Source organism: Phaethon lepturus, unplaced genomic scaffold, assembly GCF_000687285.1.
Source record: "Phaethon lepturus isolate BGI_N335 unplaced genomic scaffold, ASM68728v1 scaffold42944, whole genome shotgun sequence".
Taxonomy (NCBI): Eukaryota; Metazoa; Chordata; class Aves; order Phaethontiformes; family Phaethontidae; genus Phaethon; species Phaethon lepturus.
In genome coordinates, this window is record NW_010536345.1 from 9,652 (window position 1) to 34,173 (window position 24,522).

General features: G+C 36.7%; 2 protein-coding genes across 2 annotated transcripts in view; one reads left to right on the forward strand and one right to left on the reverse strand.

Moving 5' to 3' along the window:
- The window catches only part of OSGIN2 (oxidative stress induced growth inhibitor family member 2), an 11,101-nt gene extending 6,945 nt beyond the window's left edge, over positions 1-4,156 (forward strand). The window contains 3 exon segments of the mRNA XM_010286131.1: positions 1-142; positions 773-864; positions 2,863-4,156. The exon segment at positions 1-142 is cut by the window's left edge and continues 29 nt beyond it. Coding sequence (XP_010284433.1) covers positions 1-142; positions 773-864; positions 2,863-3,910 — 1,282 coding nt within the window. The 3' untranslated portion in view covers positions 3,911-4,156.
- An 11,011-nt stretch (positions 4,157-15,167) lies between these two features.
- The window catches only part of NBN (nibrin), a 17,981-nt gene continuing 8,626 nt past the window's right edge, over positions 15,168-24,522 (reverse strand). The window contains exons 8-13 of the mRNA XM_010286132.1: positions 24,050-24,515; positions 21,919-22,008; positions 20,302-20,457; positions 19,200-19,313; positions 18,139-18,188; positions 15,168-15,198 (exon numbers count right to left, since the gene is read on the reverse strand). Coding sequence (XP_010284434.1) covers positions 15,168-15,198; positions 18,139-18,188; positions 19,200-19,313; positions 20,302-20,457; positions 21,919-22,008; positions 24,050-24,515 — 907 coding nt within the window. The remainder of the gene's footprint in view (positions 15,199-18,138; positions 18,189-19,199; positions 19,314-20,301; positions 20,458-21,918; positions 22,009-24,049; positions 24,516-24,522) is intronic.

Sequence of the window (24,522 nt, forward strand, 5' to 3'; positions counted from 1 at the left end):
TGCAGTGCTTTTTGATACATTGCTTCATCCTGATGCTGACTTTGGGTATGACTACCCGCCAGTTTTGCACTGGAAGCTAGAACAACATAATTATATTCCCCATATAGTGCTTGGTAAAGGACCACCTGGTGGGGCCTGGCATGTGAGTAAAAATTTCATATCACTTCTAGGGTAACTTGATAATTTTGTGGTTTGGGGATTTTCTTACTGTCAGAGGCTGTTTGAGATAGTAGTGGCAATGGCAGTTTCAACCAGTCAATTACCAAAGCCCAAATATGTTAGAGATGCAAAAGGAAGGAAAAAGTTGTCCTTTATTTTGGGATTTGTAACTATGATGGCTGTCTTAGGTGGTTTTTTATTAGTTTAAGGATAATGAATTATGATGAAGAGTATTTTCTATGACTTTTTTCCTCTTGTCTGCATTGTTTCCAGGTGCTTTTATACAAAATCTTAAATCTTAATGTGTTCATATGCTGTTGGTTTCACTTTTTCCTTCTTGTTTTGTATTTTGAATAGCTTGCTTTTAGTTTCCCTTTCACTTGTTCTCTCTTCACCTTCTGCTTTTTGAGATCATGTAGTTGCTCATTAAAATAGTATCTAACTGTAACATGAAAATAGTTCATCAGCACTTCATGTACTAGCCTGGTACTATGTTATGTTCTGGTATTTTATTGCTCTCAATGAATACAATGAGAAGAACTTCACTGTGTTTTACACAAATGTATCCATTTGAAATGTATCCGGTAATGCATCTTGGTTTTTTTCTCCATAGTCCATGGAAGGCTCTATGCTAACAATCAGCTTTGGAGACTGGATGGAATTACCTGGCCTTACCTTTAAGGAGTGGGCAGCTAGCAAACGCAGGTAAAGATATTGCATAAAGTATTTGGGAAACTGGTTGCTGTAAGAATACCGATAACATTATTGTAAGAACTGGAAAACATTCAAATTTCATTGTTCATAGGAAGGCTTCTTGTTTTGTTTATGAAATTGCCTGATGGCACTGGAAATTATTCTGCTGTGTATTCTCCAATGGAAAGAAAAATGGACAATGGTTGGCCAGAGTAATTGCTTTGAGTGTGTCAAAAGCATATGTACTAGCAGTGCTGTGATTTTTTAGCAGCATTTCACAAAGAAGTGCTGTTACTGTAAGAGGTTTTGACCAGAGTTGAGTGAAAATTGAGGGAGGAATTTAAAATTTACAGAAGTATTGGAAGTTCCTCTTTCAACGTGGATGCAACTTAAGCTGCTGTGCATGTTACCTTTCTTGTAATGCAGGAAGTTGTATATTTCAGTATTTGCTTTTGCAGGCAAAGCTGCAGCATCTGAAATGTTGCTATCTATGAATTTTAATTGATAGCGTAATTCAGTATTTGCCAATGTTATTTTCTAGTACTAAGTTTCTTGGAAAAATTTTAGAGAGGAAAGATTAGTGTCTTGTACAAAGCTCACTGTTTTTACTTCAGTTATACAATTAGTTCATAAAGGTCTGTGTCAGCAGATGAACCTAGGAACACTCTACATAAGCTCTTTTCAAAATTTAAATTTTCCTGTCTTTTTTCTAGCAAAATGGAAGGAATTTGTTCTTGTACTACGTATGGCAAAAGAAGTAGCAGCATTACTTGGGCATATGTCTTTAAGGGCAGACTGTTACTCATTTCAGGACAACACTTGCAGTGAAGAAACTACCTTTGTTCTTTAATCGCTTTCTTAGATAACCGCAGTAATCTTGCCTCCTTATTAACTGAAATCCCGTAAGCTGCTTATTATCTGAAGCTAATTGTTTATATTATGGTTTTCAACAATACTAAAAACAGGAATGCTGACCCATTACACTACAATTAAACAAATGTATTTAAAGGTATATATGACAATGAAAACTTGTAGTCATGTAAAATAGTTTCCTAAATTTCCTTGCAACAGATGTCACACTGTCACATTATCCTCTTCAATAATATCTCATCAGGATTTTCAGAGTAGTAACCTGAATGTTTAAAGGTACATAAGCTGTTATCTTGCTGATCTATGAGAATGAGTAGTTCGATTTCTTATAAATATGCTTTTAAGCATCACTCAGTGGCAATCCTGACATTCATTACTGTTTCTTTTGCCTTCTTCCTACAGCTTACTTCTAAAGAAGCAGTAAAATTTATGCACCTGTTCAAAATACATTTTCAGCTGTTTTTATAAAGGAGAATGCAATAAACATGAGAAAAGCATAGATGCAATATCAGGATTGCAGTGCAAAAATGGTTTTTATTGGTCACATTTACATAGTTGCATTAAGGTTCTGTGTCATACTCGCTTTGTTCATTCCTGTGATTTGAAGCTACTTAATTTGATACTTGCTCAACTTACCTGTACCCAAGGGAGAGGTCTTTTGCGAAGTATAATAAAGAATACTTGACTCAAGTAATATATTGAACCTGAGTTTCAAAATTGGCACTTAAGTAATTAAGTATCAAAAAGCAATTATTACATCCTAAGTTAAGTGTATTCTGAGTGCAAGTTTAGCCAGTATTGTATTGTTGACAGTCGTGATGCTAAACTGGCTTTATAAAATACTTCCATACAGACCTACTGTGATATTGCAGTTTTGTTATGCTTAATTTGTTAATCACCAGAGCACTTTACATTGTAAAGATTTACAACTGTTAAAAAAAAGTTAGCTTGTCTTGTATATCAGGAATCAAGAGAGAAAATAAAACAAATTGAATGCAGTTAAAGATACTGAACTCAGTGTCAGTTGCACTGAGCAGATTCAGTCCTCTTAAATATAACTGTCATATGGTATGTCATATATGCTATTGAAATTACTGATAAGATCTAAATATTCACTGGAACCATTCAATTTTGTTTCAGAAATATAAAGTGTGATCGAGTAATGCCAGAGGAAATCGCTTGTTATTATAAACACTATGTTAAAGTCATGGGCCTCCAAAAGAATTTCAGAGACAACGTTTACATAACATCAGTATCCAGGCTTTACCGAGGAAAGGATGATGAAGATAAAAGTCAACTAAATGAAAGTATTTCAAAACAGCATTTGGAAATGGAAGATGGACAGAAGTCACTGATTAAGAGAAACTGGGAAGTCAGAGGTTATCAGCGAGCAACAGATGGTTCTCATGTGCCCTTCTGCCTCTTTGCTGAGAATGTGGCTCTTGCCACAGGAACCTTTGATTCTCCTGGCCGACTACAAGTTGAAGGAGAAGACTTCCCTTTCGTGCTCCATTCCATGTCTGACTTTGGAGCTGCTATCAGCAAAGGAAAGTTACGTGGGAAGGCAGACCCTGTGTTAATTGTGGGTGCTGGACTTACAGCAGCTGATGCTGTACTGTGTGCCTACAACAACAACATCCCAGTAATCCATGTGTTTCGTAGAAGAGTTACTGATACAAGTCTAATTTTCAAACAGTTACCTAAAAAGCTTTACCCTGAATACCATAAGGTCTATCATATGATGTGTACTCAGTCACATACTGTGGACTCTAATCTACATTCTGCTTACACTAGTTTCCCTGAACACAATGTACTTTCCTTCAAGCCTGAAATGAAATGTGTTCTTCAGGGTGCCTCTGGACTGAAGAAAATTTTGAAGTTTTCTATAGCCTTAGTTCTGATAGGTTCTCATCCAAATCTTTTCTTTCTAAAGGACCAAGGACATAGTATAGGTCGTCACTCTAATCAGCCCATCACATGCAAGGGGAATCCTATAGAGGTTGATCCATACACTTATGAATGCACTAAAGAAGCTAACCTCTTTGCTTTAGGCCCTCTGGTGGGAGACAACTTTGTACGGTTTTTAAAAGGAGGTGCACTGGGCATCACACGATGCTTGGCAATAAGGCAAAAGAAGAAGCATGAATTGATTGAAAGGGGGGATGGAGGTGGTGATGGGGTACCATAACTGTGACATTAGAAACTTTCACATGCAGGATTACAGACGTAGTCTAACAGAACACTCACTGACAGCAAAAGTTGATAGCAGTCACATTTCTGTTGCATACAAGTAACCTGCGCTTGTATTGCTTGGTAGAGGATGCTGATACTACAGTACTTCACCTTTTCAAAATACAAAAAATTGATCTGCTATTACAACTGATCTCTACTCAACTGGAATTACTTCCAGATGAACAGAAAATGAGACTAACTTATATTGACCTGCCTGTCATCTCTTGCTCAGCTAATAGAGCAGACTTCCTCTGGGAAAAGCAATGCCTACCAGAGCGGCTTTTACATTTTGGTGTCAAATGTGACAAAGTGTTTTAACTGTGAAATTAAAATAACTTCTCCAAGCAGAAAGCTTGCTTAGTACAAAGTGATTCTTGGTCCCAAAGCAAATTTGGAGCCTTCTGCTTGAAACAAGGATTTTATTTATTTGCCATAGTAACACAGTAATACTTGGAATGAGCACTTAGTAAAATGTTTTTTACTATAAGAAGGGTTTCTGTAAGCAAGAAGTATTCCTCAACAGTTATAAATTATCCTATTTGATAATTGGAATGAAAGAATAAGCATTCCCATTTAATCATCAACGCATGATTTGACGCAGTCCATTGATGTTTTTTCACACTATGCCTGGAGTTGGGTGAGTGCAGAAAGACTAACATGAGATGTTTCCCCACAGTGATATGTACATTCTGAGAATACTCATTAACATAAACAATAAAGTACTGATGTAAGTGCTCTTATTACAGTGTCAATGTAATGAATAGTGTACTACTGAAAAATTAAGTACATGAGAAAGCTTAAGGTTTTTTGCTTCTTAGCTCAGGAAGACTGAATGGGATCACTTGACTGATGAAGGTAGGTGATAGATACTCTCATCTCCCATTTGACCAAATATTGGTTATTTCTCTTTTTTCTAGAGCAGCATATAACACTAAAACTATTTTAGCCTGCAGTTTTTAAGACTTGAAATAGGCTTATATCTCACAGCCAGCTAAAAAATAAACAAACCAAACCCAAAGCAAACATGCCGTAATTCCTCTAAGTCTTAAAGCTTGTTATGAAGGACAAAGACTTAACTTGTACCTACCTCTGAATTGAAGTTCCATCTGCCTGCTCCATAAAGTAAGACCTAGATGTCATTTGCTGGGTTTTAGAGTAGTTAGTTTACCTAAGCACACTCGTGGTTTATTCACCATAGTGAGGTAAGCAACAGCTAGTTATCTTCCACAACTGTCAATAGACCAAGTGCTTGGTTTTAACTGATTTATTACCAAACATTTTAATTCAGGTCCAGTGTGATGAAATAGATGTTACTTAATTTGCTTGGGACTTTTTTTGTGTTGAAGTACATCATATTAGTTTAAGGTATTGTATTTGCATGATTAAAATACCCATATTAGAACTTGACCATATTTTAAAAAGGAAATTCGGCTTAGACTTCGTGAAACTGCTAGTGCTTGCTGGTTTCCCAGCTGTCTAACTTTAGTGTAGTTTAGTAAGTTGTAGATACCTATATGCAATAAATGCCTGTTTTCTCTGCCTACTGAATTATGGGGTCCTGTGGCTACTGCAGGCCTTTATGCATCTGAGAAAGTTACTCAGACTTTTGACATAGAAGTTGAAAAGGTAAAGTATGCAAAGATTAAAATGACAGTATTTTCAATGAAAGTCCAAAGTAATTTATGAAATGATGCTACTACTACTACTAATAAATTTTAGTTTAGAGCCAACTTAATTGTATAAAAATAAACACAAATGAGGCAAAACTTATATTAATTTCTGCATTGCCTTCATGGTTGAATTTAACCATTCCTTGTCAATATTAGTTAAGATGATACTTTTTTATACTTGCATCTGAGCTGGTTTTAATTATGCCACATTCTAGGCTTATTTCTTCATAGTTGAATTGGAAGTCTGTAATTTGCCTTCTTTGGCACAAACTGTGTATATAAAGATCTATCCTAAATCTGTCATAATTTTAACTGAGACTCAGTGTTATAAGTGCTAAATACTTGATTATAGCACTTTATTGCAATTAATATATTGGGTATACATCTGCGCTGTGATTCCTTCAGGTTTGTGTCAATATAAATGTTCAAATACAACACATCATTGCATGTTACTGCATTTTCATTTGTCATGAGAAACATTTCAAATGCTAAGAAAACAAAGGAAGCAAATTACTTAAACAGTTATTTTGCAAAAAGGAGAGAAAACTTCCAACAGCCAAATCTCTAGCCTCAGCTGCTGCAGCTCCTTACAGGCTGTGTGTGGTGGTGTGACAAATTCGTAACAGAGATTTTTGTCTTGTTATTACATAGGTGTCTTTCATTGCAGTATTATAGCACCTTGAGGTTTAACTGCTTTTTTCTTTTATCAATATTGCCAGTATTTTTGAGATAAAAAGTCACATGTGAGATGCCTTAGTTGGGCAGAGAATTTTTCTCAGTGGTATTTATTGTCAGTATAAAAAATACTTTTTTCAACCAAAGCTTTACTAAAAATAATCTTATTTCTTCTAGGAATTGCTAGTTTTAAAGTTGTAGCTGGACTTTCTTATTTTTGGGTTTCTGATTTTGAGAGACATTTCTGTTTCTCTCCTCTTTGGTATTTTGAGAGAATAAGAGATGCAAATATTCAGGCTTTGCCTTAGGATAGTTTTACCTAAAGCATTATGACATACTTACTGCATTTATTGTGGATTAGATGTTGGCACTGAATAGTTGTCTTTTGTGGAAATACTTTGTTTCTCAGATTTTAAAAAAAAAGAAAATCATTTGAATTTCCTGTATGTTATAATACTTTCCAGAAATGAGACTGTTTTGCTGCTTTCAGCTCTTTCAGTGACAAAGATAAGCTTCTAAACATTGTGGATTTAAAAAAGGATGCTTACTACTTAAGCTTTATTACTAAAATACAGACAGGAACAATATAATTTTTAGCTAAAGGAATTTAATTTGAATTTATAGAATTTGTAAAGGTATGTAAACCCATACTGTGTATTTTCTAATAGGCTGGTGCAAAAATGTCTCTTACATTTGGGTTTCCTTCTTAGTGTGGAATGTGTCTCCTAGCTAAATTATTGCTTAGATTATTTTAAGTAGTATCCAGCTGTTGAACTGAGACTAAGATTTGTCATAGTAGATTTTGCTAACAATCTGCCTGTCATGTGGTTATTTATAAATAGGTGCGTGTTAATGAAGGCATCTGATGGGGCAGTAGGAAATAGCACAGCCTTTCTTTTGGTTTCCAGTAGATGATTGACTTCTGACTTCTGCTTAAAACGTTTTCCCCAAAAGAGTAAGGCAAAGTTTTACCCTGATGAGTAAACACAGAAATCCTGTCTGCAAGTAATCCAGAGAGAGTGGTGACAATGACATTGGATTCTTCTGTCTCTTAGGAAAATGCATCGCCTTGGGCCAGCAACCTGGGCTTGCCAGTGAATGCATGGAAGGACTATAGGTCCCAGAAACAACATCTATACATGATGTAAGGGACACCAAAGTGCATCCCACACTTGTAGGTCCTCAGCACTTAGGGAATTGTTGGAACACACTGTATTTTCCTTCTCGCCTGGTGACTGTAGGCATCTTTTTTAAATTATTAATGTCATAGAGTGATGGTTGCATAATGAAAAATACTAACTTTGTAGAGGGAAGTGGCTGTAGCTTCTTTCTCTCACAGCTCAAGAACTGTGAAAAGAAGGCTAGAGACAGAAATCCAGAGTACGTATTCAAAGCTGAAGCAAATTAAATTAAGACCCAAACTTTGAGGCAGGTCTGACCTGCATATCCCATTGAAAGGAAGTAAAGGCCATTTTTAGGCCAACTGCTCTTGAGAAAGCAGGGGGGTAAAATTTGCAGATTTCTAGTGAGTCCTCACTGATAACAAGCAATGACCAGGGAGGAATGATGGAAGGAAAGCAGCAAAGAATCTGAGCCACATGAACTGCAAACCTATAGATGCTGAAGTGCATCCATGTAGCATTGATAGGCTGGTGGTCTCCCATCCTCTTATGTCAAGACCTGTGTGCTGTAACTTTAGAGCTCTGTGCTGGAGCTGTTAGTCTAACATGTTGCCATATACTTTTAATTGGCTATTAACTGAAGTTACACTAAAGTGCAACACATATGTATGAACTAGAAGCAATTGTATTTGCTCCAGAAGCAGTAGGACTGGATCAATAAGCTGGTGTGCCAGGAGATGGGACTTGGTTGCTCTGGTACCATATTTTCTACTTCTGAGAAAGCAAGTAGGTATTTTCATGCAATAGTGGAATCTGTGCTGCAATAGTGCTAGCTCCCACATTTCTAAGCGGCAAGACGGTAGCACATGTATGCCTTAAAGGCAGCTGATTATTCAATTTTATCATCTGTATAGTAATGATTTCATCTTGAAGAAGTTATGGAACAAAAAATGCTAAAATGTTTTATTGTTACATTTTAACTTAGATAATATTTTAGAACCTTACAATAACAATGTTCTATCATAATTCTGAATTATTTTTTGAGGTGAGAGCAAGATGGGAGCTCAGTACCTCAACTGATGTGAGAGCTTTTTTTGGACATTTACTTCCCTCTCTTCCCCTTGGCCAACCTGAAAGAAATGTCATGCTTGCTTTGAAATAACCACAATACCTGATTCTGTTTAGCAGAAACGATAGAAACGGAAACATTCTTTGACAGAAAGGAAGGGTTTAGTGACATTAGGGGTACAATTTTGAAGCTAGGATATTGAGTTATAAACAGCTTGCTTTTTTTTTTCTGAGAAGGACTATATTTTGAGGAATATGATACACTTCAGGTGTTTGAGTTTAGCTAATATTTGAAGCTTGAATTATGCAAGGAAGCATGAGGGTCGAAGATGAATTTGGTGTAAGGAGCAACGATTATGGGGGAAAAAAGTGTTACAGTATAATTTAGTAATTATTGTGAAGCTAAGCACTGTTTTAAGGATAGTTTTATCTTTGCAGACACTGTGGAACACTTCAGCTTAAACAAACCCTGAACTTGAGTTCACATTACACCTGTCTGCATGCCCGCTGATTTTCTAACAATGATAATTTTGTACATATTGGGCATGTTAAGTCAACTTTTATAACCTAGTGTTCATCAGTAGTCTTCAAAACCAGGAAAAAAAATCTACTTCATATTCTTAGCTCTCCTGTCCTTTTGAAATGACTTGTTCTGGAGACTAAGTTAACCTCATCTGCAGTTTCCTCCTCCGACTCTTTATTCTGAGATCACTGGCAATGTGCAAGCATCAGCCTATATTGCCTACAGTGGATGCTTCAATAAAATAAAATTCATCTTCATGTTCCTGGACACCTTCTGTAGACTTACATGCCAGCATAAAGAAAATTAACAACAAGGTTGGTTATGTATTCACAAAATATTACAGAATTCTGGCATTTTTAGGTTCATTTTAACTAGGTATATAAAGAAAAAATAGTTGTCCACAAATCTAAAGCTAGAGACAAGGTGATCGGGGAAATTTGATACAGTTCCAGGGGATACTCCGAGGAGAGGGAAATGGTTTATACTTCATCAGTTTGCATTCTAGAGGCAGCTTCTACGTGAACACTGAGTTACTGCTGTTCAAGAACTGATCCCCCTACCTCACATCTACTTTGGCACAATTTGGAAAGTCAGTACTCTGATCACACGCATTTCTCTGTGAGGTCTGGTATGCAGGTTGTGGAATTCCAGTTCTAATACATCGGGTCCTGGAGATACTATGTAAATGTCATTGCTGTGTGTCATGCCTCAGTATTTCTGCTTTTGCTGGAGTATGCTTGTGTCATACCTTTTTTTTTTTAGATGAGCAATGTAAACATGTATAGAACATCTGCTGTCGGCTGAAATAACATTCTCCTGAGCTGCAGGCAATTTGTGATCAAAATCTCAGCTTTGATTAGATGATAAACCTACCTGAGGCTTGCATGCTAAGCTTGTTTTATCTTCCTGTGCAAAAACTGATGACAGATAAAAAGCTAAAGGAATAATATTAAACAGTTTCACATAGAAGCCAATTATTTGGGAGAAGTGGGGAACTTGGAGGAAAAAAACTATGGGGAGGAAGAGGTATTCAGAGAGCTGTAGTGTTCAGAAAGGAAAAGGTGTTCATTTGCGTGGATCTCGTGCTGTGGACAATGCGTGAGAGAGTTTCTGATAGTCAAAGGTGGGGCAGGGTGGTATGGGCTGAGTGCTAAAGGAAAAGGCAGGAAAAGTTGATAGACAGGAAAAATTGATAGACAAAGTCGGATCTCCCTAACTAGCATCTTTGTAACTATCTCACTGGAATGTGGTGATGGCTGTTATCAAAACATTGTAAGAGGAAGAGTGAGGAGTAACGGTAAGGAAGACACTTCAGGTTTTTCTATGTTTGGCTTAAGGTCTAAGGGGATACCAGAACACAATCAGAAGCAGCTAATTCATGAATCAAACACCAGATGTGGCCAAGTGTGGCCATGGATAGATTCAGGAAATGGAACAGAGCAAGAGCAGGACTAGTTGCATGGGAGGGGGGAGTAAAGGCAGGATAAGAATCAGGACTGAGAAAACACCCGTACAAAACAAACTGGTAATAGGAATGAGTTGGAGATAGGTCTATAGCAGAGACTTCAGCTGGTGTATCAGTTACGAGCTGCTTGATGGTAAACATGTGGAATAGACTTGGACGCACCAGGAATGGAAGTAATGAAGTAGGCTTATGAAGTGGAACTTGTGCAGTGACACAGGAGAAGCCAACCCTGCTACACTCTCCCTCCTGGAGAGTAAGGGTAGGAGAAAAAGGGGCAGATGTGAACAGACAGAAATAGAAGATAAACTTCAACAGTCAGAATATCTTGGTAGTCCTGCCAAAAAAGGCAGTGGCTTTCCCAACTGATGTAGGAAGTCAAGTGAAACTGGTGTGAGTTAGTTAAATTGAAAATCAAGCATGTTGTTCCTGCAGGGATGTAGCACCCATCTTCTATTTCAGTGGTGCATGAAGTAATTCAATCTGCTTTAAACTGTGTTCAGTGAAACTGCTGAATGCAAGACTGTACTTTAAAAGCCTTGCTAATAAAAAGCGTTATTTAGTTTATGTATTGTGTGCATCTCCTTCCTGTGAGCAGCGTGAACAAAGATAATGCATGCTCTAAAAAAGCAATCCTAACAAACCCTCAAACAAACTTTGTGTCACACAGAAAAATGCAAGTAACAAGATCTGAAGATAAGATTCTGCTTAGATTTATTTTCATCAGCTTTTTGTCTGATGGGTGTGGGTGTGCTTGCAGACTGGGGTTTGAGGCAAATGAGAGAAACCTTAGATGTCATGTATGAGTTAGTGAACTCTTTTTAACCCTGTAAAGAAAATCAACACCACACAAATCCTCTCAGAAGACTGGTGAACTAGATGTTGAAACCACAGGGCACAAGCCCCACAGAATGAAAATGGAACATGCAGCAAAAGTTCTGACTGCAGGACGCAAAGTTAATTGCCACTGCTTGTGCTCACAGACAGTTTTACAGATAAAGCAAAAGCTATCACATCTCAAACCATAAGTTTTCCCACTTTTACCCTTCCAATTCTCTCTCCTCTATCCAGCTGGGGGAGAGCAAGTGAGCAGCTGCATGGGGCTTAGCTGTCTACTGGGGTTAGCACACAAGAGTGTATTTTCTAAAATAAAGGAAACATCAGGTCAAGTTAACGTCATAGTTCCGGGGTGAAGCAAATACTGATGTCATTTATTGGCTGTTCAGGCTCACAAGACTTGGATCATGTAATCATGTCCTTCATCATCAACCTCAGAAACTTCAGTAACAGAAAGCCCAAAGCAGTAAGTCAATAAGCATGTTTCCTGGAGTTTCCATGTTTCCATGTCTGGAGCTGAAAATCATGACAAAATCATGCTAAAATGGAAGAAAAGTTGCAGTATTATGAATAGGATGTTACATGAATTTGGAATTACAATTCAAACCATGGGTAAGGGGGCAGATGTTTAGATGTCTGTCTAAGCATCTCTTTTAATGCAAGCATAACTTCATATTGAAATAAAAAAAGGCACAGGTTCATTAATCTAATCTACAGGCTGCTCATCAGCCAGACAGCAGATGCAACTGAATTAGAAACCAAACTATCACCTATTAGGTACCCTCAAGTTGGATCCAAAACAGAAACATACTCTGGATGTATCTGTAGCCAAGTGCTGATCGTAACCTTTTTTCTCAGCACCACTGTGGAAATCCCCACAATGCCCTCCCCTTTTGAAAGCATGCAGCTGCCTGTGAAAGACTGCAAAGAAATCTCAAGATGATGTTGGAATTGTTGCTACAGAGAAGACACCTCAAACAAAATCTATAAAGAAATCTCTAAATGTTTATCTGTGGGTACCCCCCCCAGTCACACAATTCCATCAGTCCTAGGACACTAAATAACTAAAAAAATGTATGATCAAAGCTGCCAAATTGAACTGTCTGAAGAATTGAAGAGTCCCAAGTTATATAATGTGACTATAAGAGTGGTCTCAGATGTGCCACCACCCGGGTTGCTTGAACCCTAGCTGACTGCAGTCTGAGCAGTCTACTGTATTGTAGAAGGGCCCCTGTACATTATATCTTTTGAGACTTTCTATGGTGAAATGACAAGTTGTGTTTTTTACAACTGTAACCACAACCTTTCTGAAGGATCTTGTCCATTGAAACTCTGCTATTCAAGCTATTTGCTTGAATTTGGTAACAACAACAAAAAAAAGGTGATCTTCAACAGAGCTGTCCTGTTGGACCAGTGCATCTTCAACAGGAAAACCTGGAGATTCTCCTTGTGGCTGTAGAAAAATTCACCCGAGTCACAGCAGTCGGTACATCTCTGCCAGTAAATATTTCAACTGCTGAAGAACAGTCTTTTTAAAAGGTATTTGGTGGACAAGAATCAATGTGCCCTGATGCAAGTTACAATACCAAAACACTCTCATGGCTATTGCTGAACTCAGAGATGCTGGTCTTCCACTTTGTGTATCACTCTGGACAACCCTGAGCAAGTGATCAAGAAGATGCCAAAAGACACCATAGGAAAGACTCGGTTTTGAAGACCAGATATTTTCTGAGACCATGCAATCATGCTGACTTCAGCATATCCGTTGTCTCTATATATACACAGATCTCAGGATGCTGTTCTTCAAATCTTGCACACGACAGAGTGGCTCGAAAACAGGGCAAGTAGCTTTCTTATGGAGTACCTAAATTACAGCAATCAAATTACTACGTCATATAAGAAAGGAAATCCTACCATCTAGCCTCTTGAAACAAGATGCAATGGAGCTACTGTCCATCTTCATCTGTATGTGATGGCTTCATACAGCTGAACAGAAAATCTGGAAGGCTTTTCTCATTGTACTTCCAGAGCATCCTTTCAAATTCCAAATTCTCAGATCGTTAAGATGAGCTCTCCTAACTCAAGAACAGATAGCTGTTTCATAGCTTTCGCTGTCAATATAGATGATGGTATTATTTTGAATTTTTTACACAGTGTGTGAAAAAAGTATAGGCATGCATAACAGACATTATTTCCAATAGCAAGGGGGTTCATTTGGCATCTCTGCCACTCTCTGATCTGGAGCTTTCAAGCTTTTATTTTTGTTTATTTTCCAGGGAAACTACTCCCCCACTCCCCCAATGAGTTTTTATTTTTAAGTCTTATTTTTGGGGTGTTTCCCACCCCCCCTGCGATGACTCCTTGGAACTATCAAATTTGGTCTTTTCCCCCTCTAACTTGAGTCTCACTGCAAACAAAAACAAATTACAGAATATGAGACATCCTTGTATCAGAATTTACACTTCTGAGGAATGTACAAAGTTATTTCTCATTTAATACTACAGGAAAGTGTACATGTACTCTCATAATCTGATGGTTCTCATCACACTGCTTTTGGGCTTTCTGTATACATCTTTTGTTCTTAAACAGACATTTTCAAACACAGCTCACTCCTATTTGCAAAGGAAAGGAAATACGCAGAGAAAGAAACTGCACTTGCCTCTCCCACCCCTCCCCCAACAAATAAAAATTTAAAAAGTCACTGAATTTGTGATTTATTTGTGATTTGAGACAATAAACATTTGTTTCAAATCTGCCATCACACTAAATTGGTGGCTGGGCTACAAATAATTTGATGTCACCAACTTAAAAAATAGGAAGAAGCTTGACCTTATCAATATTAAATACTTTTTGTTTACTGTCCTGGTTTCAGCCAGGATAGAGCTGGTTTTCTTCACAGAAGCTAGTGTGAGACTGTGTTTTGGATTTGGGATGAGAAACTGTTGATAATGTGCTGATGTTTTGGGTTGTTGCTGAGCAGTCAAGGACAGTCCAGCTTCTTGTGCTGGCCTGCCAGCGAGCAGGCTGGGGGTGCACGGGGAGCTGGGAGGGGACACAGCCGGGACAGCTGACCCAGGCTGGCCAAAGGGATATTCCCTACCATACGACGTCATGCCCAGTACATAAACTGGAGTTGGCCGGGGGGCGGAAATCGCTGCTCGGGGACAGGCTGTCGATCACGGGGTGGTGAGCAATTGCTGTATTGGGCATCACTTGTTCTTGTACATTCCTGTGTTGGTATTATCATTGTTGTTCCCTTCTTTCTTTCTGTCCTATTAAACCGTGTTTATCTCAACCCACGAGTTTTTTTTTTCCCAATTCTCTTCCCCGTCCCACTGCAGGAGGGGGAGTGAGCGAGCGGCTGCGTGGTGCTTAGTTGCCGGCTGGGGCTAAACCACGACATTTACTTAAGTACAAATTTAAAGTTTGGCCTAACTTATTTATGAAGTCTTCAAAAACCTCTATCTCAATTCAAAATTGACAATATACAAAAATCTAATTAAAAAAGCCTTTCTGAAAAGAAAAAAAGCCTGATAACTTCCTTTTTTCCCCAAAATAGTTCTGACAAGCAAACATTAGAAATAAACAGCCTAAAATGAAATCCTAAGTATCTATGGTATTTTGCTGAGCATTATTCTGAAGCAAATAATGTTAACGTCTTGAAAACATGCAATCTGTAAGTACCAAGCAGTGAAAGAAACTTTTTCTTTAATAAAAGCAAGACTTAAAAAAAAGTCTTACAATAATAGATAGCTCAAATGGTCATACATAGATATATATTACACACTGTTAATGAGCAAACCTAAGGAACAGAAAATATATTTTGCTACAGAATCACTGTAAATTCAGGTTACAACTTATCTTCTCCTTTTCACATTAGGATCATATCTGTAACAAAAAAGAAAATTTGTCACAAATAAGTAAAACAATGATATTCAAAGTTAACCATGTGATAGAAATAGCTTTATTATATATTCATAACAAGGGATTGGTCAGCGTGCAGTCCTTTCCCCGGCTGCACTTCTCTCAACTACAGTTGCTACAATCTATGATTGAAGGACACATAAGCTAGAACCTGTGCATGGACGAGAGATAACCTTTAGTAAACTTTTCACTGACATCTTGGCTACTTCAAATCTTTAAATCTGATGCATGAACAAGGCTCTCCAAGTCTTTAATATCCCAACATCAAGTTCCTCACAAAAAAAAAAGAGGAGGAGAAAGAGGTACTGTATATTCACAGCGATGTGCAACTTACGGCCACTTACTCATTCAGACAAAAGCCGCCTGCTGCTTCCTACTCCCACATAAAGCAGTTCCTTGCCTTACGTTCGGATTGATTTTTTCAGTAATTTATATCTACTTTCTAGATATACTAAATAGTTACCTGATTTACTGCAATATGGTTATAGTTTGCCTCTGCTTAACACTGCCATCCCCTTGGCCTTCTCTTTCTCTCCTTTTGTGCTTCGTCTCCCCAAATCCTGTGTCACTTCCTTGAAATTCTGATGTGTTTTGTAGTCATGCATGAATAAATTATGGACACAACTGAACGATGAGGCAGTTTTACTTCCACTAATTTGTTCTCATTCATCAAAACTTTTTTTGCTTAGACAGGAAAATGTGACAACTTGTGAGCCAAATTACATCACCACATAACTAGAAAGGTATTAGAAGTCGCTGCTGTTGCTATACAACTCCGACTTCGGGCAAAAATGAAATGTGTACCCTTTGAAAGAAACGCTCTATTATTAACTGTTAATTAACAGTGCAAGCTGTTAATGCAGTAAGATTTTCTGAATGGCTCTTACACATGTTCATATGCAGTAGTTTTTCTTTGATAGTGATTTGGACAAAAACACCCTTCATCATAAATATTTTTCTACCTAAATGCACAATTTGTAGTGTTAGTCAAACGCATGGCAGGTGAGAAGTCAAACACTGGTTTCTTGTTTCTTCACATAAAAACTAAGAAAATAATTAAATCTTTGCTAAACAAAGTGAGATCCTTATATCAAATCTCAAAACATTTCTTTGAATTTGTTGCTATAGATTGTAACACATCAGTTCTAACGTGTCTTGGACATCAAATCCTATTTTACGGGGTGGGGAGGGGAGGGAGAAGGGGGAAAGATAAGCAGATAGAGGGGGATGATACATGATGAAAACCTGCCATCAGGACACCAACAGCTTCAACCCTTCCTGTGACTATCTATGGAGATGCTGACACTGACAGTCACAATCATCTTTTTATGTTATGTCCTGCACATCACCTCCAGCCATTTCCCATGTTAAGTGAAGCTGGGATGATGTTTTCCAGACAGAAAAAAATCAAACAACATTATCAGAGAAAGAAAACCGTACAGTGTCTGTGACCTGAAATGGAAAAAGGACTACAAGAGATTCCACTACTGAGTAAATGCACAAAGAAACAAAAGACCTTGCAGGGAACCAGGAGTGAAGGATACAAAGGACTATTACTGAACATAATCCATTTATCTGTAGTCTTAGCAGGTAGTATGATATGCCTTCCCCTCCTCCTCCTCTCTCAGTATGTATGCAGCAGCAGTTGAGGGTACAGCTTTTTGCTCTAGCTCAAGTAAACCTTGGAGTACTGCATGACTTTTTCTAATGGCATCTTCAAATGCAATTTTCATGGGAAATTGCAGCTGTTCATGTTAGTGTTATGCCAAGTAGTTTTACTCAGGATTAAGGACAAAATTAGAAGTAGGTTACAAACTGCTGAACATTCAATTGCCCTGTTTTAGTATTTTTGACTGTGGAAACTTCTGTAGGTACAACTATCCCGAGTTGAGGTAAAAAAATTAGAATTCTAAGCATGAATGCATCTTAATTATCCAAGTTTCCACTGCTGTATTTGGAAAGGCTAAAATTAATTACTATTTGGGACCAGTTAATATTCCAGCCCAGCAATCAAGCCGCACCATGTTTTTATGTCTTAATAATTGACACACATATTTAAAGGCTCTGTTGCAGATGTAAAAACTGGATAAAATGGCAAATTTGGCTTAAATTTTTCTAATTAGAACATGGTTATAAATCATTAAATTAGGATTACAGTTGAAAGTAACTGGACAAGAAATCAACTGAATAGGATGATTCTCTCTTTCAAAAGAGAGATTATGGAAGGTGGTAGACAATGGAAGTGAAGTTTCTTGAGGAAAACTCCTGAAACAGACTGTATTTTAGAGGGAAAAATAATGGCAAACAGCCAAAGTGAACCTGGACCTACCAAAGAAACCTCTCAAACTCCTGTGACATAAGCACTGATTAAGACAGGATTAATGATTGTACTACACTGTCAGGAGCATAGATGGATCGGTGTAAAAATGCCTTCTCTCAGCCTGAAAACAGGAAAGATGGTAAGGCATTCAGGGAGATTCTAACAAGTAAAAAAAGGTAGGAGGTCTTTCATTGTGAGTGGATTTGAAAGCAGCTTAAGGTCTCAAAGATAAGGGACAAAGAGAGGCCACACTGAAAGATTTCCTTAGTTGTTTTTTTTTAATTTTTGCTTTAAGTTCTGGTAATTATTACTTCAAAGTTTTTAAAAAAAAAAAAAGAAGCCCTGCCAACCACTTTTTCACAGAATTAGTATTCTGTTGCTTTAGCTCCCTCAAGTGACTCTGCACAGGGACAAACAAGTGCTAGGGCACTTGTGTCAAGTTGATGAGTTACTTGGGGTATATTCCATACATGGAATTTTCAAAAGAAAGCCAAGGAAGTCTTTTAAAAAATTGGAATTTTTCCAAAAAAAAGATGTGATGCAAATTACACACATTTTTTTAAGTACAAACATAACATTCTTACCTAAAGAGATCATCAGCAAGTGATTCTTCTCTTGCATGTCGGTTCTGTTCCTGAGAAATTACGTTTATTCAATATTTGATGTTAAAGGTGAAGCTAATGAGCAATACAGAAGAACAATATATCCCTGCACTAAGACAGTTTTTCCTGAAGAAAAAAATTTTCTCCAAGTACTCCAGTGCAGAATATATCACACTACCCAAGTTTGACTACTGCTACCAACTAATGGAATGGATTAGTTTGTGCAAGGTATCAATTTTGTTCAGAAATACATTTTTTTGGTTTTTAAGCATCATTATAAAAATAGAGACACCTTTATCTGATGATTGGTGTGTAAGGGGAATTTTAATTTGCATTACTTATACCCAGGGACAATAAAAAAAAAAGATATAATAAAAAAACGTTGATGTAACAGGATCTTGATCAGGCTGTGGAAACAGAATATAGCTCATCAGCAAGTATTTTTAAAGAAACTAATGGAAAGTTAAAGTGCTTGAGAACAGCTATGATAAAATATAATATTATTTAGAACTTTTACATACAAAGGTGAAGATTTTTATAACAAAAAAATATTGAATTTATTCTTACTGTATTTCTTCAATCTACTGAAGCAGAATTTTACTCAAGTATTTTCTGTTTTATTCAAGAGTAGACTATCAATTGTACTGTGTAACAATTTGAACACAGATTACTATATAGAAGTTCTTCCTAGTTCTCTGGCACATTTTTAGAAGCCACAAGTGTCCACAATGCTTATTTGACATATTAAAAAAAAACAGACAATTCTCTTTTAGGTTATTGATTTTGTTTAAAACAGTTTTTCCGATTATGTGAATGTTGCATGTAAAATTAATTCAAATAGACAGAAAAAAAAATTAGTCTTAGCACTGACCTCTCAATTCCAGTAATGTGTATGTTCCTACGAACATGTGTGGACAGCTAACTGGCTGACATTTTATTTAAAAAATAAAATTCTGAAGTATTTCAGAAATGACCACAGGTCGGTATGACCACTTACATGAGTCACATTTTTCTTTGCTCATCTTTGAGAAAGAATTCCTTACCTCCATTTCTTGCCTTAACCAGTCTTCTAGCTCTGAATTCTTTTTAGCATGGTGAGCAATCAAATCTGATCCTCCAATAATGTATGGAATTTGTCCTGCCCCTGGATAAGCTACCTGTTGGACAATAAATTCTTAGAATTACAATGCAAGGCAAGAACACTGTAAGTAAAAGGTCTGGTTTAACAAATTCTATTTGTTATATAGAAAGTCTGTTCAGATATCACAGAAGTCAGTCAGTCTTTCTTTGAATAGCTTTTATCAGAGATCACATTTTAAAGAGACTGAAGTGAAAAAAGGCATTTACAGAAAGCTATTAACTCCCTCCTTTCACCAAAGGAAACCAAAAAAAATAGCCGACAAGTTATATATGCTAAATAAATCTGACAGTACATTAAATGGAGTATGAAAACATTATAAACTGATTTTTACTGACAGATTCTATTTTATCAGAATGCATAAGAATCTATCACAAAGCAGTGGAAAAAAAAATACTACCAGAAATCTAAAATGTTATGCAAAAATGAGAGCATACTCCCAGAAAGTTGAAAGTTGCACTATATGACTCACATTTTCTACATAGTATTTTACTGAAATGCATTTCTAGTAATCTTATGGGTTTTTTTTTTTAAAAAAGGGATGAGTTGAACATTAAGAACCCAAGCAAGCAATCGTCCTACTTTTGTAAGATATTAGATGTGGTTCTATTTAGAAACTCAAGATTTCTTAGTTAAAATGCAAGATTCTGAATCAGTATACGCTTTATATGTAGGTCTTCAGAGAAGTCAAATTGCTAGCTTTTGAATGTACAACCAGAAGTTAAGGTAAGCGTCACTTAATGACTTATTCCAAGTCACAGCGTGGAACAGAGAGTATAAGTATCTAAATAATCTAGCATGAGGTAAGCCTTTGTCAGCCTGGTACTTCCTTAGCCAATTAGCAAAATATATGTTAGCAGTATAATATAGTATTTAAATTGTTTCCTTCTGTAGTTACTATCAACTTAAAAAAAAATCTTTCATAACATACTTCTAGAATCTTAAGGCAATATTTTTTAGTATTTTTAAACAGTGCCATCTTGTGACCATTTCAAATACACACCAACCTTTTTGAACATTTTGAAATTTTTCTTTCCCCCGGAGCTGGTATTTCCACTAAGCTGACTGTTCTGTCTTGGATGGCTGACAACCAATGATCTAAACTCGGTCAAGAGAAGTCTGCTAGGAAGATTGTTGGAGTCATCTTGAAGTTTGTTGTGGTTCTTATGTGGGAAGAAAAAGGAAGCAGCGCTTCAAGTGTATAAACAGACATACAGCATATTTAACAGTATAAACTTAAGAGAAAGAAATTATCATTAGCACAGCTGAGGCAAAAGTTAGGATTACAAAAGGGCAAGGGGAAGCAGCAGCAGCACTAGAAGCCAAGAACATGGATGTACTTCTCGGCCTCCTTACATACTACCAGTAGAGTAAATTTATTTCTCTCATATTTACATCTGTTGAAAAGACAGGATCTGCAGTAATAGAATAGAAGACTGCGGTATTACTGCAGTAATAACAATGAAGCCAAGGTACCTCATTTCACTAGGATTTTACTTCAAGATAAAACTTCAAGTAAAAAAACTTCTTTTTTTTTCAATTTAGCTAATATCTAAGAATTACTTTTCTCCTCTCCTCCACCTTGTCTCTTACCTGAATTAATTTAATCAAGTATGCTTACTCTAATGGAAACTGTAGCTAACTCCAAGAGAAGACGAAGTTGATCATCTTCAGCTCAGTTCTAGCCTACAGATTTACCGTTTAGGCCAACTTTAGGGCTGTAAGCTGGACCTGATCAATAAAGCAACATTTTCTGTATGTGAAAATACTCATTATATGTCAGCAAGTTTGCACGCACACTTTTCTGCTTGTGGATAGACGTATGTGGATTAAAAAGGAAGTCTGGATACAGGACAAGTTCACAAGTAACATTAAACTGTCTTCAGGGACAGTTCAAGCCCAGATGCAGTACAGTTGTTTTATAGCAAAGTATAAACTAAAAGTCCCTCCATCTCAGCTGACCCTGCACTTTGGTATATCTGCACAGCACGCCCTCTTCTTGGACTGCTTTCTGTACATATGTGAAAAGGTTTTATCCTGCCCCTGTTGACTGGCTACACACTCTCCTTTATCTCTTCAGAATCTTTCCATTTCAGTTTCATTTAGCCTAGTCTCCTTTTCCTCTGCCTCACAGCCATTCCCAGCAATTCTCCCCTCCCTCCTTCATTCATCTCACCTATAACAAAGTTAGCACGCTATTTACTGATAATCAGTGTATGCTACATCTATTTTCTCAATGGTCTGTCTCTTCCATTCTAGCTGTGATCTCCTTGGAGCAGACAAGATTACGTTCTTGTCTGGTCTTTAAGCAGCAACCTAACAAAACCATCAGTACAAGTACGAACCACATTGAAGGGTTAATACAATTACGTTAGGTTTCTGTATTTAAGTATCTTAAGTATGCATCCAAATGCCATTATAAAATCATGGAGATGAACTGCCGTTCCCTCTGTCTTTTCACAGTCAGTAAGTTGGACTGCACTATTCAAATTTACACCTGATTAAGGAGTACAATCTTCAGAACCTCCTTTACTCTGAGAAGCATCAAGAAAATGCATCAAAATTTTGCTTTTAAGAACACAGTATTTAAGGATCCTATTTCAAAGTTTGCTGTTCAAACTTACAGTTAGCTGGTTTCTTACCAAGATTGGTGACTCTGGCTTGATCTCACTTTCCATTTCTGAAGTTAGAACTGGTCCAAGTTTCTCTTCTTTCTATTTGATTAAAAATTATTTAAAATGTAACACTGAAATTAGCTGCAAATTTAATTACATAAAATTGTTTTCTGCTTTCTACAGGGAAATAAGCATTTTCAAATCAATATAAATATTTAGACAGAAAAGAAACTGCACTGTACTTTTAAATGTGTATTATTTTATGTATATTATAACAATTGTTGGGTTTTTCCCATTATTTTCTCACTTTTTTTTTTTTTTTTTTAATAACAGTAGCAAGTTTTGTCCATATGCACAATCCTCAAAGTCCTGACAGGTTCTGGAAAATACTGTAAAAGCTTTTAAATATAAAAAGTAGCATTTTCAATTTAATATGTTAAGTGTACATGTGTGCAGAACGGACATTCTATTACTAGGATAGGAAAGTATTCTGCGGGTTGCTTTCCTCCCATACTTTAAAACCAGATTTGCCTTTCATAAATTATTTTCAGTGGTTAAAAAAATCAGAACAGCTTTATGCACCCCATGGATTTTGAATCAATTACACTCTCTGTCTTGCCAGATACACAAAGTGCATCTGTACTTAAAAGACAATAGGTAACATAAATATGCCTGTGGAGCTTTATAATGAAATCTCCTTCCTATTCCACTGGAAATATAACTTACGTGAATAAGATAGGTCATTAGTAATCAAACTATTAAAGATGTTTGCTGACAGAAAGTCTTCTAAGTGCTCATCTGATAAAATAATAGTTTAGTTTTACATAAGAATTTGCTTTCCTTCATGATCCTAACAAGAACTTAGATTAGCAAAACTTCCCAGGCCGTAACAAAACTTGAAAGATATTCCAAGCAGCCATTTTAGTCCCTCAGTAGGGTTAGACCTGATAGAAAGTACCTCCCCTCTGATAGTATAAAGAACAAGAAACGAAGAGTCTCTAAAACTGTAAGACTTACTTGTCTTTTCAAACTTGCCTGTTACTAACACACACAAAAAAATAGCAAAGTTTAAAATTTGCACTTTGCCAGAAACAAGCTCCAGTAAAGTATCAAGTGAAGAGTGTTAAGCTGGTCTGAGCTAAGGATGCACAGACAATGACTAATTCTCATCTGATGCAAGGTACCTTGCAAATTCCAGTTACTCAATCATGCATTCAAACTTTATTATGACAACATTCAAACACTGCCCACACTGTATAAGAACTAAACAGTAAGCTTTAAGCTTTTTTTTTAAAATCAACAAAAATTAAACTTGTTCCTTCCCTCTTACTCCCCTCTGTATTGTTAATAGTCTACTTTGCTAGAGCTCTCAACATTGTTTTCCTCTACAAAGCTGCTTTTGTTTGTTTGTTTTTTTCAATGAAGTGGCTACTGTTAGCTCAAAATCCATTGTTTTCATAATTTCTCTTAGAAAATTGCCTTATTCTCAAAAACAAAAACCAAGAAATAATCAAGAAAACTAATCATAAGCTGTGGGGTTATTTTCTGGTGGGGTTTTTTTTCTTTTTTTTTTTTTTTAAGAGGACATTAGTGATTTGAATTGCCTCATACAGGAATTTTAATAATCTTTCATATAACATCTACAGATTCTGACTTGAAATACATTGGATGCTCCTGTTGTATTCAACAGAAGAGGTCAGCTAAAGGTTTCTTCAGAAAATCCATTACATAAAGATAATATAATTTATTATTATTTTAGTATAAATATCAACATTATCATTAACACAACATCATACAATATGGTAAATTTTTCGTGGATCAAGGATATATTCTGCTGTTCTACCTACTGTACTTCAAGCAAAAAGACAGGAAAACTTTCAGAATACAGGCAGCTTTTGATTGACAAAGAAACAATGTCCTGAAGAATGAAAAAACATTGATAGGTGTAACACTGCAATGCTCATGTGTAATAGATATATCACGTCAATTTTTAGTTTCAGGTATTTGAGAGGTTTAAGCAAACAAACTTTACAAAGCCATTTTCTGTATGCAGGCAGCCTCATCCTTAAAGAAGGTATCTGCATCCTTCTAACACAGCTGTAAATTTCAAGATTAGGCACATGAGAAGAATATAACTTACCAATATTTTATTATCCTCTCTCTGCTTTACATTTACTTCTTGAATCGGGCTTCCTTTGGCTTCCAAACATCTTTTTTTTGGTATATTGCCTTGAGCTTCCTGGTCACGATCTGCTACTTGATCTTCCCAATCTAGGTCTCTGCTTCCAAACACAATTTCTAGGGCTTCTGTATCTTCAGACAAATCATCTAACTCCTTTCTCTTCTTTGGTGCACGCTTTTCACTAGAAGTAATTTTAGTGTCTGTTTTATCACTTGCTAGTTTGCCACTTTCCCTTGTAAGCTTTATACCTGTCTCTTCTAATGCAAAATTTGGGTTTGGGTCCAGGATGTTATTTTCCTTTTGATGCAGTTCTGCTTCCCTGTTCCACACTGAAGAAGCTGTGGGTTCAGTGCACTTGGAAACAGGCGACGACCTTTCCTCCAGTTTTGCTAGTTTGGGTACAGATGTTTCTTCTCCTTCATCTCTTTCCC